The sequence below is a fragment of the Schistocerca piceifrons genome, chromosome 6, assembly GCF_021461385.2.
Source record: "Schistocerca piceifrons isolate TAMUIC-IGC-003096 chromosome 6, iqSchPice1.1, whole genome shotgun sequence".
In the NCBI taxonomy this organism is placed as follows: domain Eukaryota; kingdom Metazoa; phylum Arthropoda; class Insecta; order Orthoptera; family Acrididae; genus Schistocerca; species Schistocerca piceifrons.
In genome coordinates this window covers 80,003,029-80,021,302 of record NC_060143.1, presented here as the reverse complement: position 1 = coordinate 80,021,302, position 18,274 = coordinate 80,003,029, and the positions used below count along the sequence as shown (strand labels likewise).

At 39.7% G+C, this 18,274-nt stretch overlaps 1 protein-coding gene across 2 annotated transcripts in view; it reads right to left on the bottom strand.

The window, feature by feature from the left end:
- The window catches only part of LOC124802624 (DDB1- and CUL4-associated factor 8-like), a 136,876-nt gene that overhangs the window by 57,674 nt on the left and 60,928 nt on the right, over positions 1 to 18,274 (bottom strand). For both annotated transcript variants that reach the window (XM_047263513.1, XM_047263514.1), the window contains exons 6-7: positions 17,765 to 17,942; positions 2,865 to 3,039 (exon numbers count right to left, since the gene is read on the bottom strand). In XM_047263513.1, the coding sequence (XP_047119469.1) occupies positions 2,865 to 3,039; positions 17,765 to 17,942 (353 nt within the window). The remainder of the gene's footprint in view (positions 1 to 2,864; positions 3,040 to 17,764; positions 17,943 to 18,274) is intronic.

Genomic DNA, 18,274 nt, shown 5'->3' with positions numbered 1-18,274 from the left:
GAGTGAAGGACAGGCCTCTAGATTCTAAAATGCTTGTACAAATGTGTATGATGAAGAATAGAATGTGAGGCCCTGTATCCAGACTTTCGAATCCTACACAAACCAGAACCCACGATCTTCGCAATAACCGAAGATTAGTCAATGAATTTCGTTATCTTTGACACACCATTGTTTTCAATACTGTTACAGGAAAGCTCAGTTATTGCAAAATGTGTGCGAGGTGTATACTGAAAATACATACTGACCACTCAAACAGCAAAGAATGTTATTCAGACAAGCACTTTTGGATCGCTACTGACGAGCTGGAGAGATGATTTGTTTTCCATATTGTTGCGAGCCTCAAGCCACAGATATTATGTACACCAATGCAGAATCATAACAGTCAGTTCAACTGCAGCACACTTCAGCTTCACAAATACCAAAATAAAATTCAAGCTGTCTCCTCACTAGAGTCAAAATTTATGGCTACCATTTTTAGGGATGAAAGGGTATTATTTCGGTTGATTTCAAAGAATATGGCCCAATGACTACAGCTGAAGTGAAGTGGAATAACACTCGCCAAACTGAGGTGTGTCATCGAAAACTGACGATACTGGAAACAAACTTCCAAGATAATCCTCCGCTGTTACAATGTATATCTATACACTGTTGCCCATACAACGGATCCTGCATTTCCACGGAGAACGTTTTAAGCACCTGCCCTATAGTCCTGAGTTTGCAGCGAGCAACTATTAAGTCTTCCTGCACTTGAAACGACAACTGAGTGGAGAACTTTTGGGAGACAACTAAGAACTCTAGACCACCACTGTCAACTGGTTCAATTCTCAGGCAGAGAAGTTCCAGGTAGGCAAGACAAAGGATAGCACTGAGAAGTGAACAGTGATTGTCTTGAAAACTGAAGTAGGTTTATAGGAAATAAAAGCTGCAAATAAAAGCTTTTTCTAAAATATATAAGTTTTAATGAATGAGCAACCCTTACTTTCTAAACACGCTATAGAAAAAGTACTGTATTTACCCGACTATAAGACATGCCCAAATATAGAAAGGCCCCCTTTTGTTAATTTTTAGTATATTCTGACTTATTAAAACTACAAACTTTTGTTAATGTAAAGTATCTGCCTACAAAGTTAACAATGCATCTTTTCTACACCTACGCCATTTATTCAATGTCTACATTTTGATAATACAAGGGGAAATAAAACAGGCAAAAAGAAATGGTCTACATTAATTTTTATCATCACTGCCTTTTTGTTTACTGTCGTATGTAGTATCACTATTTTTAATCATCACTTATCATCCTAAAGGACAGCTGTGAAACTTATATCTATATTGTCACAAATATTTAGTATTTCTTCCAAATATGTCCTGATTTCTGAGGTTGTGGCTAAGGTGGGACCTGGGAACACAGCTTTTTTTCTGAACACACGACAGATTTTGCTTCTACACTGACTTGAGAGTGTTGTGAAATATCTTGCTTCCAAACATATTGTCTACCTGCCACACTCTCATTGGCTGCGTAGAACGATCACTTGACACACACACCCTATAATTCTCGTCATACCGCATGGTGAGCATAGACAACATTGCTGTATGAAGTAATTAAGTACGTCACTGGCCCCAATCTAGACTTTAGCATCTCCCACAGAAATGCATGCAATTGTTGAGTATTTGTCGAATTTTACAGTCAGTTTGATTCCGAGTACAAATAGAATTGGGCGTACTGCAGTTTGAACATGATAGATGTCCATAAAAAGCCATAGAACCCAAAATAAATTCCTGCAGCTGGTAGCAGGATGAAATTTGCTGCCTGCTCAGCACTCCCCTTCAAGCACTGAGTGTAGTTCTCAGCCAGGGCAGTGTAACTGTTGCCCCCTCCGACCCTTCTGTACTGCTGCACTTGAGCAATGACAAACATGATTCAGTCCAATTCTCAAACTTTCACTCCTCCTGTGATCTCGTGGCATCTGGTGGTACTATCTCCACAACAGGTTTTCCATTTTAATTTATTCTTGCAATAACAGTTGCAGTCAGCTTAAAGTGGTTTATTTCATTTGTTAGGTATTTAATTCTGGATTAATTTTCTTTCTTGTTTCATCTGAAAGTCACCATCTTGTTCTAAAGGTGATTAAAAGCTGGTGACGTTTTCCTCAGTATTCTAATACACAAAAAGTGACCGAATTTCTCATTTGCAACCCACTTGGAAAATCATTAATTTCTCATAACTAAATAAAATTTTGACTTGGGTTCAGAAACAGGTAATGATTTTTGAAGGACAAGATTTTCGCCTTTGAATGTCACCCTTACTTACAAAACAGTACAAATGTAGGACTACATATGTGGTACTGGATACCATGACAACTTTTATTGCAAATCTGTTTGAATACAGCTTGTAAGTTGATAGAATTTAATGCTATTTCTTCCTGTGTTTTACAAAACTTTCAATTTTAAATCCGAGTATTAAATAGTTGAAGTGGCTAGTTCAGGGTGACTCGTCCTTACACTAGCACTGCCAGTCAAATATCACGTGACTGTTCGAGCAAAGTCAATACCGTGTCAAGCACTGCAAGCTTATCAGGAAATCTCTAGCCTATTTGAACAAAATCGCTGTTTGCTAAGCCCAACCCTTGGGAATTCTTCAAAATAAATCTGTACAAAGTCTCAGTAGCCAAAGCTTCATTTGTAAATAAACACTTAAATGATGTAAAAATGTTGACATCAGAAGCAGTAGTTCAATCTGCAAATATAAGATGACCCCATATTTTTAAATTGGGGAATTTGGGAGAAAACCTCGCCTTATAATTGGGTAAATATGATATAATTGGTTGAACTACTTTACCTTTTTTTATTATGCTTGGAGTACTCACCAGTAGCATTGTTCCTGTGACCTTCATACTTATGGATAAATTCTGTTCCTGTCGTAGAACGAGTGTCAAAAAGATAGATATCTTCATCATTGTACGAAGCCAACAGCTCAGTACCATCATGATTGAAAGTGGCACACGTAACATGCATACCGGAACCTGTTGTACTACGTTCTGCCTGTGATTATACACAACAAAAACAAACAAGATTATTATGTATGATTTTAATACATATATTAAAAAAAAAACCTTAAATTAACTGGAACCAACCCTCCAATCTAACCAATGTCAGCAGCAATAGTCATGAACAGAGTTCTTTAGAGCAAGGAAGACTCTCAACTCGCTTGCAATGACAGTGAATGACATGTAAACACCAAATAAAAATTGTATATTTATGTAACTGCTGTTCTTGCATGACACAATTTATAAAAAAAAAAAATGATCATAGTGGAGTGAGTATCTGCAACTGCATGTAGAAGACAATACAAAATTAAAACTGTAAACTCTGCATAAATGTATTTCTGCAATTGGAGCTGTGATTTATTCAAATCATTAGTAACAGATGCCGATGTTTCACCCAACATAAATAAAATACTGGATGAAAATGATAAATTGAAACTGTCTGAGAAGCATACAAATTCTTCACATTCACTTCACAGCCATCTGATTGAATTTTTGCTTCAGTTTTACATTATTCCAATTAATCTCGCTGCTTCATTATCAGACAGATATTTCTGAAAATACTTTCAGTTCTACATTATTCCAATTAATCTCACTGCTTCATTATCAGACAGATATTTCTGAACATACTCTCGGGCTTCAAAAATCTGCACATTTAACATTTCTCCAATTCAAATGAAGTCCAACCAAAATAATCCCCACAGGCTTCATTTTATATTCTGCTCATCAACTGATTTAGTCACAGATGCCAAATGACAATGACTTGCAGAAAAAATTCATATTCCTTCTTTAAAATATACTGCACATAAAATATGATCACAGTTTAATTTCCAAAAATTAATTTCACACAAGAAACTTAAACCGGCAAGAACATCTTTTGCAGCTACACTTGCCAACCTGTTGAGAAGTAGTCTTCTGTTAAGAAAAACATCAAACACTACATTAGAAATTGTATGAAATGTGACATGCAAAAATCATACTGCCAAATGTACTAAAGTAACACGTGTGCATTTTATTACCTGTTTAATACTGCTGCTGTCATGTCTATTTCAGTACTTGCAGACACAGGGTCCAAAGCAATGGACAACGGATGTTGTTATCCAGAGTGAACATTAAAATTGTGTTTTGTAATGCAGTAACTAAGTAGAAAAAAGGAAAATGCACCCACGAAACAATAAGCAAATGAGGACAGTTGTTCTTAATACAGGGGAACAGCGTAACAACTGCTCATGGAACCACCTCAGTGGTATCCCAGAATAATCTTGGACGAAACTAGATATTTGAAGCTGAACGGACTATGAAGATGAGTCACTGGACTCCAAGCGATAGCCTAATACAATTAACGAGAGGTGCTTGTGGCAATTTACACAGCCCAGGGGGTGGGGACTGCCTCCCACCCATCATAACTAATATGAGCAATATGAAGTTCTGATCTAAAATTCTCGAAATGGAGGTTTAGAAAGTTGGCAGCTAATGACTAGAGACATAAAAAAACACCATATTAAACTGTTTAACTCGAATGGGCACGATTTTTAATGTTTTTATAATAGGTTTACTTGCTGCAATCCAGAAGCCCGATGTGTCCTGGGATGATGAACGAAGCCCCCCCCCCCCCCCCCCCCCCCCCCCCACAACCCACCGCCGAAAGAAATGCTCATTAGAAATAATGCTTGTGTTACTCGGAGCAAGAGGTAGAGCATTCAATCAATTTGCTAGCTCATTGTGCAGAGATATAAACCTGCCACACTGTGTGTTGCCATCACGGTTTAGACTCCACCACACCATTGGGATGAAGTAACCAAATTATAAATCTCCCTCAGCATGTGTCCCTCTTAGGCTTCTAGAGTGATGTGACTTTGTGATAGTATAAGGAAGCTGTATTAATCACAAAATGTGCATGGAGAAACAGAAAACAGTCATACATATTTCAACAACCAGAACCATTAAACACTAACACTGCAACGTCAGCATCTCTGAGTGTCACATACATCCTCAATCTATTATGCACACACACTTCGTCACAGCATACAACAAGAAAGAAAGACACACAATTGAAAATAGAATCTGGAAGGAGTAGTGTTGAAGCTAGACCTTTTGCATCAGTGAGCATCATTGTCTGTCCATTCCATCTGTATGTGATATGCACGAAGAAACTGATAATTTATTGCCAGTGGAGCAACTGCAACTACATATGCAACATTATAAACCAAACCTATGGGTCACGCACTTTGAGCAGGCCTTTTGGATATTGAGTACCAACACTTATATGAAGTTGTTATGCAAAATTTCCAGACAGGGCATGAGCATGGCGAGATAGGCCCCAAAGGATGAAGGCACGGGAAGGAGAAGTACACGAGTTCTACAATCCCTCGTGTTCCTGTATTCTGCCTGCGAGAAGAACCCTTTCCCTCAGACGACAACTGTATCTGCATGCTACTGTCAGTGTCATTTCTACAATGTCATTTCATCCATGTAGCATGATGTAGAAACGACTATTACCTAACAGCTGTCTGTCGGCAATTACGCTTACGTGTCAACAGTGTGACTGGTTCACACAGCTGCTACCTACACAGCATGTTCACATTCAAAAAGGAAAGTTCTTGCTGATAATTCGCTGCAGCATTGTCTACATCTACATCTACATTTATACTCTGCAAGCCACCCAACCGTGTGTGGCGGAGGGCACTTTACGTGCCACTGTCATTACCTCCCTTTTCTGGGCCAGTCGCGTATGGTTCGCGGGAAGAACGAGTGTCTGAAAGCCTCCATGTGCACTCTAATCTCTCTAATTTTACATTCGTGATCTCCTCGGGAGGTATAAGTAGGGGGAAGCAATATATTCGATACCTCATCCAGAAACGCACCCTCTCGAAACCTGGCAAGCAAGCTACACCGTGATGCAGAGTGCCTCTCTTGCAGAGTCTGCCACTTGAGTTTGCTAAACATCTCCGTAGCGCTATCATGGTTACCAAATAATCCTGTGAACGAAACGCGCCGCTCTTCTTTGGATCTTCTCTATCTCCTCTGTCAACCCGATCTGGTACGGATCCCACACTGATGAGCAATACTCAAGTATAGGTCGAACGAGTGTTTTGTAAGCCATTTCCTTTGTTGATGGACTACATTTTCTAAGGACTCTCCCAATGAATCTCAACCTGGTACCCGCCTTACCAACAATTAATTTTTTTCTGATCATTCCACTTCAAATCGTTCCGCACGCATACTCCCAGATATTTTACAGAAGTAACTGCTACCAGGGTTTGTTCCGCTATCATATAATCATACAATAAAGGATCCTTCTTTCTATGTATTCGCAATACATTACATTTATCTATGTTAAGGATCAGTTGCCACTCCCTGCACCAAGTGCCTATCCGCTGCAGATCTTCCTGCATTTCGCTACAATTTTCTAATGCTGCAACTTCTCTGTATACTACAGCATCATCCGCAAAAAGCCGCATGGAACTTCTGACACTATCTACTAGGTCATTTATATATATTGTGAAAAGCAATGGTCCCGTAACACTCCCCTGTGGCACGCCAGAGGTTACCTTACCGTCTGTAGACGTCTCTCCATTGATAACAACATGCTGTGTTCTGTTTGCTAAAAACTCTTCAATCCAGCCACACAGCTGGTCTGATATTCCGTAGGCTCTTACTTTGTTTATCAGGTGACAGTGCGGAACTGTATTGAATGCCTTCCGGAAGTCAAGGAAAACAGCATCTACCTGGGAGCCTTTATCTAATGTTTTCTGGGTCTCACGAACAAATAAAGCGAGTTGGGTCTCACACGATCGCTGTTTCCGGAATCCATGTTGATTCCTACAGAGTAGATTCTGGGTTTCCAAAAACGACATGATACGTGAGCAAAAAACATGTTCTAAAATTCTACAACAGATCGACGTCAGAGATATAGGTCTATAGTTTTGCGCATCTGCTCGACGACCCTTCTTGAAGACTGGGACTACCTGTGCTCTTTTCCAATCATTTGCAACCTTCCACTCCTCTAGAGACTTGCGGTACACGGCTGTTAGAAGGGGGGCAAGTTCTTTTGCGTACTCTGTGTAGAATCGAATTGGTATCCCATCAGGTCCAGTGGACTTTCCTCTGCTGAGTGATCCCAGTTGCTTTTCTATTCCTTGGACACTTATTTCAATGTCAGCCATTTTTTCGTTTTTGCGAGGATTTAGAGAAGGAACTGCAGTGCGGTCTTCTTCTGTGAAACAGCTTTGGAAAAAGGTGTTTAGTATTTCAACTTTACGCGTGTGTCCTCTGTTTCAATGCCATCATCATCATCATCATCATCATCCCGTAGTGTCTGGATATGCTGTTTCGAGCCACTTACTGATTTAACGTAAGACCAGAACTTCCTAGGATTTTCTGTCAAGTCGGTACATAGAATTTTACTTTCGAATTCACTGAACGCTTCACGCATAGCCCTCCTTACGCTAACTGACATCGTTTAGCTTCTGTTTGTCTGAGAGGTTGTGGCTGCATTTAAATTTGCAGTGAAGCTCTCTTTGCTTTCGCAGTTGTTTCCTAACTTTGTTGTTGAACCACGGTGGGTTTTTCCCGTCCCTCACAGTTTTACTCGGCACGTACCTGTCTAAAACGCATTTTACAATTGCCTTGAACTTTTTCCATAAACACTCAACATTGTCAGTGTCGGAACAGAAATTTTCGTTTTGATCTGTTAGGTAGTCTGAAATCTGCCTTCTATTACTCTTGCTAAACAGATAAACCTTCCTCCCTTTTTTATATTCCTATTAACTTCCATTTTCAGGGATGCTGCAACGGCCTTATGATCAATAATTCCCTGTTCTGCACTAACAGAGTCGAAAAGTTCGGGTCTGTTTGTTATCAGTAGGTCCAAGATGTTATCTCCACGAGTCGGTTCTCCGTTTAATTGCTCGAGGTAATTTTCGGATAGTGCACTCAGTATAATGTCACTCTGTCCCTACCACCCGCCCTAAACATCTGAGTGTCCCAGTCTATATCTGGTAAATTGAAATCTCCACCTAAGACTATAACACGCTGAGAAAATTTATGTGAAATGTATTCCAAATTTTCTCTCAGTTGTTCTGCCACTACTGCTGCTGAGTCGGGAGGTCGGTAAAAGGAGCCAACTATTAACCTAGCCCGGTTGTCGAGTGTAACCTCCACCCATACTAATTCTCAGGAACTATCCACTTCTACTTCACTACAGGATAAACTACTACTAACAGTGACAAACACGCCACCACCGGTTGCATGCAATCTATCCTTTCTAAACACAGTCTGTGCCTTTGTAAAAATTTCGGCAGAATTTATCTCTGGCTTCAGCCAGCTTTCTGTACCTATAACGATTTCAGCTTTGGTGCTTTCTATCAGCGCTTGAAGTTCCGGTGCCTTTGTAAAAGTTTCGGCAGAATTTATCTCTGGCTTCAGCCAGCTTTCTGTACCTATAACGATTTCAGCTTTGGTGCTTTCTATCAGCGCTTGAAGTTCCGGTACTTTACCAATGCAGCTTCGACAGTTTACAATTACAGTACCGATTGCTGCTTGGTCCCCGCATGTCCTGACTTTGCCCCGCACCCTTTGAGGCTGTTGCCCTTTCTGTACTTGCCCGAGGCCATCTAACCTAAAAAACCGCCCAGTCCACGCCACACAACCCCTGCTACCCGCGTAGCCGCTTGCTGCGTGTAGTGGACTCCTGACCTATCCAGCGGAACCCGAAACACCACTACCCTATGGCGCAAGTTGTGTTGGTAAGGTGATGCTGAACCTAATGTGCTACTTGAGTAAGGGCATACAATTTTTGCCAATTGAGCACTGAGCGAGACTGTTTCAGCTATAGAGCTTTAAAGTATTCAACAGAATAAGAAATGCTATGGGAAACCACTTACATATATCAAAACATTTCATCTGACTAATTTCCCATCAGCAAACACATTACAGAAAAGCTCTTTGCCTTATCTTGAAAAATGTGCAGCTGATTTTCATGGCAAATATAGCAGAGAGAAATAGATTTTGCCAGGACCTACAGTAACTGGTGTGAAACCAACTATTGAAGTAACACCTTCTCCATAGGACACCACACAATGGCAGTGAGCTTTCTATGCTTAAAACAAAGAAATTCAATGAAGAATGCAAACACAATTCTTGAAAGGAATGTTGTCTCAGCTCTTAATTAGGCCCTTTTTCTTCCACTTTTAATTAGTAATGTATTCACTACTGATAATGAAGAACAAACACAATCTGTCTATTATTATTATTATTATTATTATTATTATTATTATTATATTAATAGTGTATGTGGACCCTCTTGGATCACGCAGTACATTCAGACTAGTTTTCCTTATCTCCAATATGGTTCTCATTCTCTCTCCATAGGCTATTTTTCTTTCTTCAGGTCACTTGGTAAATCATTTTCTTGGAACCTCATTCTACCCAACAATTTTTGTTTTGTTACAGGTCACCTGATTATTTCAGTATTGTTTTTAGGTGAAAGATGTGCTCTACACGTGAGCAGCCTAGTAAAAACCTAACTTCATATTCACTGATATTACGTTCACACTGTGCTCGTCGTCTTTGAAGTAAACAAGCTGAGAATCTCAAGTGACTTGAACAGGGATCCCTCTGTAGTTATTTAGGTCTGTCCTGTTCCTTGCTTGTGTAGAAAGTTGATGAAAGTGTACTTCCAATCTTCTGGCAGTTTTTGCGTGTGCCAAGTATCTGTGGTGATTTGTGTTAGCTCCTCACATGTGTTTATCTCTAGGTGCTTCAATAACTCTGCAATGATGCCTCTTCCATAGATGTGCTGCTGTTTTTGAGTCTCAAGATTTATTTGCAGCTTTCATCTCTGCTGGAACACTCTCTCTCTCTCTCTCTCTCTCTCTCTCTCTCTCTCTCTCTCTCTCTCTGTGTGTGTGTGTGTGTGTGTGTGTGTGTGTGTGTGTGTGTGTGTGTGTGTGTGTGTGTGTGGGCGCGCGCGCGCTCAGGTGTCTTCTTGTGATATTTTGGAAAGTGGTTCTGGCAATTATGAAGCTCAGAGGAGTATCGAAGTTGCTCCCTACAGTAGTAGGGAGTGAGTTTACTGTCATGATTTCTGAAACCGATTCTGTGATGTGATGCACACTGTGTAAAAGACATGCATGTCATGTTTCCTGAAGTTATTTTCAATAATTTAATATTGATCTCTCATGCGTCTACTCTTTGTCTGTCTGATTAATGCTGCCACCTGCTTTCTGACCTCAAAAATTTGTTGTTTAGTCCCGATGGTTATATTTCTGGAAGGCTCTCTTTTGTTGTTCTAAAGTGTCTTCACATGCTTAGCCCTAGCGAGTTTGTTCCATGTTCCTTTGCGGGTCACCTTTCTGGCTTTCAGTATAATGTCGGGGTGGAACTGATTCCAAATGACTGTCTTTTTTCCCATTCCTTTTTTTTCGGATCTCTGAGCCAATTTTCTCAAGGTGTGTACCACTGCACTGTGCTCTTTTAGGATAAATTGAAGTTTGATGTGAACAAGATAGAGATCTGAGATGACATTTGCACCTCTGTGGACTTGTACATCGTGAACTTCTTTCTGAGAATGGCATGTGACAGCAACATGATGGATTTGACACTCACTAGCAAACCTATGGGTTAGCTACAGGTCTTTTGCTTTTAAAAATGTTCCCTAAGGGAGGACAATGTGATTTTAAAATTCTTTTGTTGACAACGCAATGAATCTACCACCTTTCCTATTGGTGAATTTATGTGCTGGGAACTGCTAAAGGTTTTTTAGTAAACTTTATCTCTGCCATGTTGTGCAGATGGCACTGCCTAGTAGGATTCTTATTTATTTCTATATTATACATCATAATAAAACCAATTTATTTATGCAATATGTTACCTAAATACAGTTCAATTAAATAGTATTTTTCAATTATAAAAATAGTTTAATCTAAATAGAAAAATTCAGAAATGTAGTTTTACGGGCATTGGGGGGGGGGGGGGGGGGGGGGGGGGCTGCAGCACAGATGCTGTCCTGACAAAGGTACAGGATCACCTCAGTACAGCTTTGGATCACGATAGCATTGATTGTGAATGGCTGGCAACTTACAGACCACATGCAATTAATTTCGTAATAACCGGAACAGGTACCCTATTATGTAACAGAATCCAGCCTGTAGTAAAAAGTTAATTGCTGTAATAATGAGTAACATGTGAAATATGCTAGTAGCAAGTAGTTGCATACTGTGAGCAAGATCTGCACCCCACACAGCATCAATTAACTGATCAGAGATGTAACGAATCCTGATGGAATTCATGATCTTACCATAGTTGCCAAAAAGATAAATACTCCAACCATGTTCTCAATGCAATACTGGAAGTGAAGAATAAAGAGAAAAGTGCATTTTCTGTGACACTCAATCTCAGATGTGACGGGCTGCTGTAATAATATATTTTGCTGTCCATAGAACAGTAGTGCATTTTGTCACGGCTGCATTTAATAAGTGTGGAAGCACCACAGATATGTCCGTTCGTCTCCAGGGGTGAATGATACAAGAAAAGCAATGTGCATCAAGTTCTGGTTTAAGTTAAAATTATGTGAAGAGTTAACTAAAATTTTGCTTACTCCTATATGTATCTTGCAAATGCATCACAAGAGTAAAATTAGAGAGATTTGAGCTCCCATTGAGGCTCTCCAAGAATCTTACTTCCTGAATGGCACTAAAGTCTTGGACAGGAAAGTGGGGAGCACCCCAAGTTCCCTCCGCCACATACTGTATGGTCATGTGTAGAGTTTAGTTGCAGATATCTATGAAGCTAGCAGTGATTAACAATACATATGTAACAGAAGAGACTGCTTTTGTGCTTTCAGACTGAGATGAAGGAAAATTAGGTACTTTATAGAGAACACTAATCAGCTACAAAAATTGCATGAAACGTAGGGAACAGTTCATACTGCAGTAAACCAGCTGGGCCCATAGCATAATGGAGCAGCTCTCAGTGTAAATGAAGAAATCTAAGCAATGAACTTCAAATCAAAAATAAGAAATTTTCCTCAGCTTTATTTCAAAATTATTTTTCTTTATGTAGAGGAATTTCAAGTTGATGGTGCTCCTTGTCTCTGAGCTTCTGTTAATCAGTGCCTCCACAAAACTGGTGTTAAGGACTGTTCGTTAAGCAATATTTGTGCACTTTTTCATGCAAGTACACTCTGTCAAATCCACACAAAAGCACAAAGAGATTGGCTTCAAGCTGGACAAAGAAACTATTGTCAGTGCAGTGTAACCACGAATACATTTATATCCAAGCAGGCACATGAGGTCCGTAGCATTCTTTCATCAGACGAGGATTTAAGGTAACAGCTACCAGTATATCACAAACAAAGCCCACCACTAAATTCCCGATTCTTTAAAGAATTGAACTCCCGTATATAAAAGAGTTTCAAATGTCTGTCTGCTTTACAAATGAGTTAATGTGTTAAATAGTGGACTTTAAGCACATAAGCAAGAAAAAGTTTAGGAATGCTTTCAAATTACGCATAAAGCTTACTGGAAGTCACTAAAGTGCTCCCATTATGAAGCACTGGATGAATATAATCTGGGAAATTTGCACCCCATTTTATGCGAAAGCTAGTTTTTCATGCATCTCAACTGTTTATGACATCATACCTCCTGAAATATGGGTCATACAACGATATAATTTTGCAGGTTCAATCTGTGTTATCTGCAGATACTACCTGCAAATTGTGTTGTGAATAGAGTCAGTAGTTAATACACAACAAATTGAAATATCTTGCCGGCCACTGAAGTTTAACTGTGTGAACAGTGAAGATGCAGTAAGCTACCATCCCCCCCCCCCCCCCCCCCCCCCCCTCTCTCTCTCTCTCTCTCTCTCTCTCTCTCTCTCTCTCTCTCTGTGTGTGTGTGTGTGTGTGTGTGTGTGTGTGTGTGTGTGTGTGTGTGTGTGTTGGCAGCGGCGGGTGAGAGTTTTGCAAAGGTATGAAATTATGTGTAAAGTACAGTACAGTAAACTCCCATTTATCCGAAATGATTGGGGTGGCGGGGCGGTTCGGATAATAGAAGTTTCGGGTTAACTGAAGCCCCCTGTTCCCACGCATGAAACACCCCAAATAGTGTCAATATCGCGAAATAGGATAGTAAAACTTATGTACAGTATGTAGCACATTATTGATATGGTTGTGAATAAGCCTGCATGGTCTTGACTGAAAAAATTGTCTTGTGTTAAAAAGGTGCCAAACTATGATTGAAATCTTCAAGTTTTTAAATGCTGAATAACAAAGCCTGTTTATTTTGCATTCTTACAGGAAAAAATGAGCCTTATTTGGCAGCAGGAAAAAACAGGAGTTTTTATTTTATTACCTACTCTTTTGAATAGAAAATAAACTACTGGACAAAATTATGAAACAAATCTATAGATTACTCCCAGGAATGAAAAGTTCGTCTAGAGAAACTCTAAAGTAAAAAAACACTTAACTTATGGATGTTGATGTTCTAGGACGCTTCATTAGAATTTATTGTTTCGTAAAAAAGTCTGTAAGGTTTTTTTCGTTTTTTGGCTCGAGAAACCTTTGTTGCACCTATATATCTCCAATATTGGAAACAAACAATTTCGTGATAAGTTGCCGCCTTCTGTTGGCTGATGTACTCCAGGGCGGTTTGGATCACTTCATAATCAACTGTCTGAGGAATCTTTTTTCTCTGCTTTGTCATCATACATATTCTTCCAATGCTTTCTGATTGATCACAATTTGGATGATTTCTTCCTCAGTCAAATCAAAAAAGTCCTTTTCCATCCACTCTTCAATGTCTTCGAAGTTCGCGTCTTCACAACCCAGCAGATTTCCAGTAAATTCATCAAAATTATGTCGTATTCATCTGTTTCTGGCATGTCAGCTTGAGTTCCGGTGTTGCCTCCTCCTTCCAACCACTGATGAATTGCCTTATGATCTAAGTGTTTTTTCCAAGACCTCACAAGAGAAATTGGAGAAATTAGATTCCAAGCTTCAGCAATCCAATGAATGACACTTAAAACATTGATTTTTTTAAGAGCTTGCAAAAGATGATCTTCAGCATCAATCGCACTGATTAAGTATTCCAGCAGTTTGCGTCTGTAATGTTTTTCATTGCCTCAAGAACACCTTGGTCCATCAGTTGACATGGAGACGTGACATTTCGTGGGAGAAACACAACTTTGATATCCCCTTCTTGTAGATCATTTGGGTGAGAAGGAGCGTTGTCCACAAGAAGTAGCACTTTTTGAGGAAGTCCATTTTCCTCTACATATTTTTCTACAGCTGGAACAAACTCTGCCTGGAACCACTGTTTGAAGATGGCACCATTTATCCATGCTTTAGAATGATTCGTGTACCACACTGGCAAAGGTTTATCAGCTGGTCACCGTCTAAATGCATTGGTTTTTTGGATTTACCAATTAAAGTATGGCGCAGTTTATGACTGCCAGTGGCATTACTGCATGCAAGGACAGTAACTCTTTCTTGGCTTTTTTTTTTTTTACATCCGGATGCTGTTTTTTGTTGGCAACATTTTGTAATTCAACCCAGTTTCATCACAGTTGTAAAGCTGATCGCCAGTATAATCTCCTTTGTCGATGATTGTGTGCAGTTTCTTCTTAAAATCAGTGATAGTGGCTTCATCCCCAGATAATGATTCACCCCTGATGGCAATTTCATGAATGCCATGCCGCTTCTTGAACTGATCCAGCTAGCCATGACTTCGGAGGAAGTCTTGCTCCTTTCCTTCAATCAGCTCATAAAGTCTTCACTTTTTCATGAAGTAGAGAACCTGAAACTGGCACACCTTTGGCTCTTGGTTGTTCTTGCCACAAAAGTAAGACCTCTTCTAACTGAGGATGTGCACCTTTTCTCATTGTTTTCTGAGATTTCATTGCATTGCCTGATGCTTGTATGAAACAAAATTTTTTTCCGATCGATTTGTCTTCCAATCAGTAACCGTACACCTACCAATGTTCAAACCCACAGCAACTTTTGCGAGTGGCTCAGCAGCACCGATTCTCTGCAAAACACAAAGCTTTTGTTCCAACGAGATCACATTCTTTTTTCATTACACGCCTATAGTCACGTTCAGCGTTTTTTTACTGACATTTGACTAATTCTTTTTTGGTTTTTGGTCACTTTTATCTCAGGACATTTTAAAGCATGTAGAGCAAGCACAAAATGTTAAATCGAAAACACACAAATGCACGACTTGACAACACTTGAGATGCACTAGACAAAGCTTTCGACTTTTGAAACCTGGCTGTGGCAGCCATCGAATGAAAACATTCGGTACATCTATCCCCTCTACTAAACAAGCCCATGTCATAACACAACAGTGGGTTGTATGTTCACTGTTAAATTGTTAAGTGCTCAGCTTTCTCTGATGTACCGACAACAGGTGGAAAGTGTTCGGCGCCACACTCTCATTGTCGATTTCAACAGGGCTAAGTCACGCTGCATAGAGCAATACTGAACATACTGCACTAACCAATAAACACGCTAAAACTTCAACCTACACACGCACGAATTGATGACACACTGACTTTTGACACGCGCCAGTGCACTGATTAGCAGTAGATTGTCAAAAAACACCAGCAAATGCAAGGCTCCAGATGCAGACATTTAAACTTGTCAAATGTCAGTCTAGCTAGCCAAAAGCATAGCTGCGCAATTCGTCGGACAATACCAATGCGAGCCGCGAAAATCTGAAAAATCTGTCCAAATAAAACGGATTACGGATAAACGTTATTCAGATAATGGGAGTTAACTGTTCTCGTATTCTAAAATTTTGGACTAATTTAGTCAATGTTATGTGTGCCCCGTCAGTTACGTGCCTCAAGACACACACAGTTTCTAACTGTAATACTTGTCTTATTGTGTGTTCGTAGATGATGATGATGGCATGTTACACAGTCGAAAATTCGTTCTACAATGACCAGTCAACCAGGCTGCATGCCCGAGAGACCTTCAAGCAGCTTGTCTTATTGTATTAAACTTTTAATGTAAGACAATACCTGTTAATGAGTAGATTGTTACTGCACTTTATATATTTTTTAATTCTGTCAATAATTACACAAAATATAAACAAATCAAATTTTTTTGCCCCTGGGGAGCTGTTGAATATGCAACCTGCAAGTGGTACCAGGTTCCAGGATTGGGATTTAGTAATATAGATAACCTTGGGTATTTATGAAATAACTGAGTCCTCTGTTCAAGCTCTGCCGAAATACTAGCTGTCTCTCCTAGTCCAAGTGTAAAACTATCTGGAATCATGGAAAGAAACCACATAGGTAATACTTTTTAATTTAAAATCATTATTTATTCAATAATTCCAAATTCTAAGCCTTAAGTATGGAATCCAAACTCTATAAATAATGCTTTTCTTATAATGATAAACTTTCTCCAAGCAATCCAATTGTACCACTTAAAGCCCACTATAAAACTGTTTTGAACCAGGTTTTTGGTTTACATCAAATCTACTAAACTGTATTAAATCACCAGCTGATCTCCACTAATGACCAAATTTTGTCTGTATTCAACACAGAACTACACTGCACAACGGTACTATTTCTTGGTGCCTCAACATTCTAACAATTTTTTCTGAAGTTCACAAATGTTTTGATGGGTTAACATATTATCAAGAAGAGATGTAGACCTACATATTTGGGAATGACACCAAGAAATAAGTGTGAGAAGTGGACAAAATAAACAGAACTGTATCAGAATGAGATTTTCACTCTGCAGCGGAGTGTGCGCTGATATGAAACTTCCTGGCAGATTAAAACTGTGTGCCCGACCGAGACTCGAACTCGGGACCTTTGCCTTTCGCGGGCAAGTGCTCTATCAACTGAGCTACCGAAGCACGACTCACGCCCGGTACTCACAGCTTCACTTCTGCCAGTACCTCGTCTCCTACCTTCCAAACTTTACAGAAGCTCTCCTGCGAACCTTGCAGAACTAGCACTCCTGAAAGAAAGGATATTGCGGAGATATGGCTTAGCCACAGCCTGGGGGATGTTTCCAGAATGAGATTTTCACTCTGCAGCGGAGTGTGCGCTGATATGAAACTTCCTGGCAGGAGACGAGGTACTGGCAGAAGTGAAGCTGTGAGTACCGGGCGTGAGTCGTGCTTCGGTAGCTCAGTTGATAGAGCACTTGCCCGCGAAAGGCAAAGGTCCCGAGTTCGAGTCTCGGTCGGGCACACAGTTTTAATCTGCCAGGAAGTTTCAGAACTGTATCAAGTTGAGACCAACTGAATGAAGAAGGAAGAAAGAGACACTGTGTACCACCGTATGTGTTTTCAAATTGAGAGAGACCAGACAACTATTTCTGTTTTCTTGAAGATGAACAGCAAAATTCTATTACCATTAATTTGAAACTGCCAACTACAGTAATGAAATTTTCTACAAATGAAGCAGAGTTTCAGCTTGCACGATTAGCCAAACTCAGGAATCCAAACATACAAAAAGCCCACCTAGAACACAAACAAAATAAGAAATGAGCACATTATTATGATGGAGGAAAACCAGTGAGGATTCCCTATGGCACTTCTTTATTGTGCCACCTAATAGAATCACTTCTCTGCTATGAGTATCATCAAACCTTCAATTTATATATAAATACTTACACCAGGCTTACTGTTCAGATATCACCTTCCATGCCGCCACAGCAAAATTATAACAAAACTGATCAAAAAAACTTGCTTTAAGCTCACCAGATGGCTGGGACAGAACTTTGTAACAGGCTGCGCACTACTTTCAGAACAATGGCGACGATCGTAGATTCGTACAGCACAGTTACGGCCACTGACACAGAAGAGGTTGCTGTCTAATGGATTGGTATGGATGCTATACAAAGCAATCTTCTTATCACGTTCCTTCGCCACCAGCAGCCTACATGTAAGGAAATAAATTACAGAGTAACTACTATCTTACTTTGTACATCACAACAGGCCCAAGTCATTACAATTAGAGAAAGGAAGTGCTTAGAAATGTGTGGGGCAATAGGTTATACTCCTAAACACAAACAAACAAACAAACAAACACACACACACACACACACACACACACACACACACACACACCTGATATTCCATCAAGTGTTAAAATACCAATATTATTTTCTATTTTATCTCCCTGGCACTGTTTCAACATTTATCATTTCACATCAATAAACCATAAAGTTTGGTTTTAGAGTAAAATCCCACTGATTTGAAAGTGTTTTT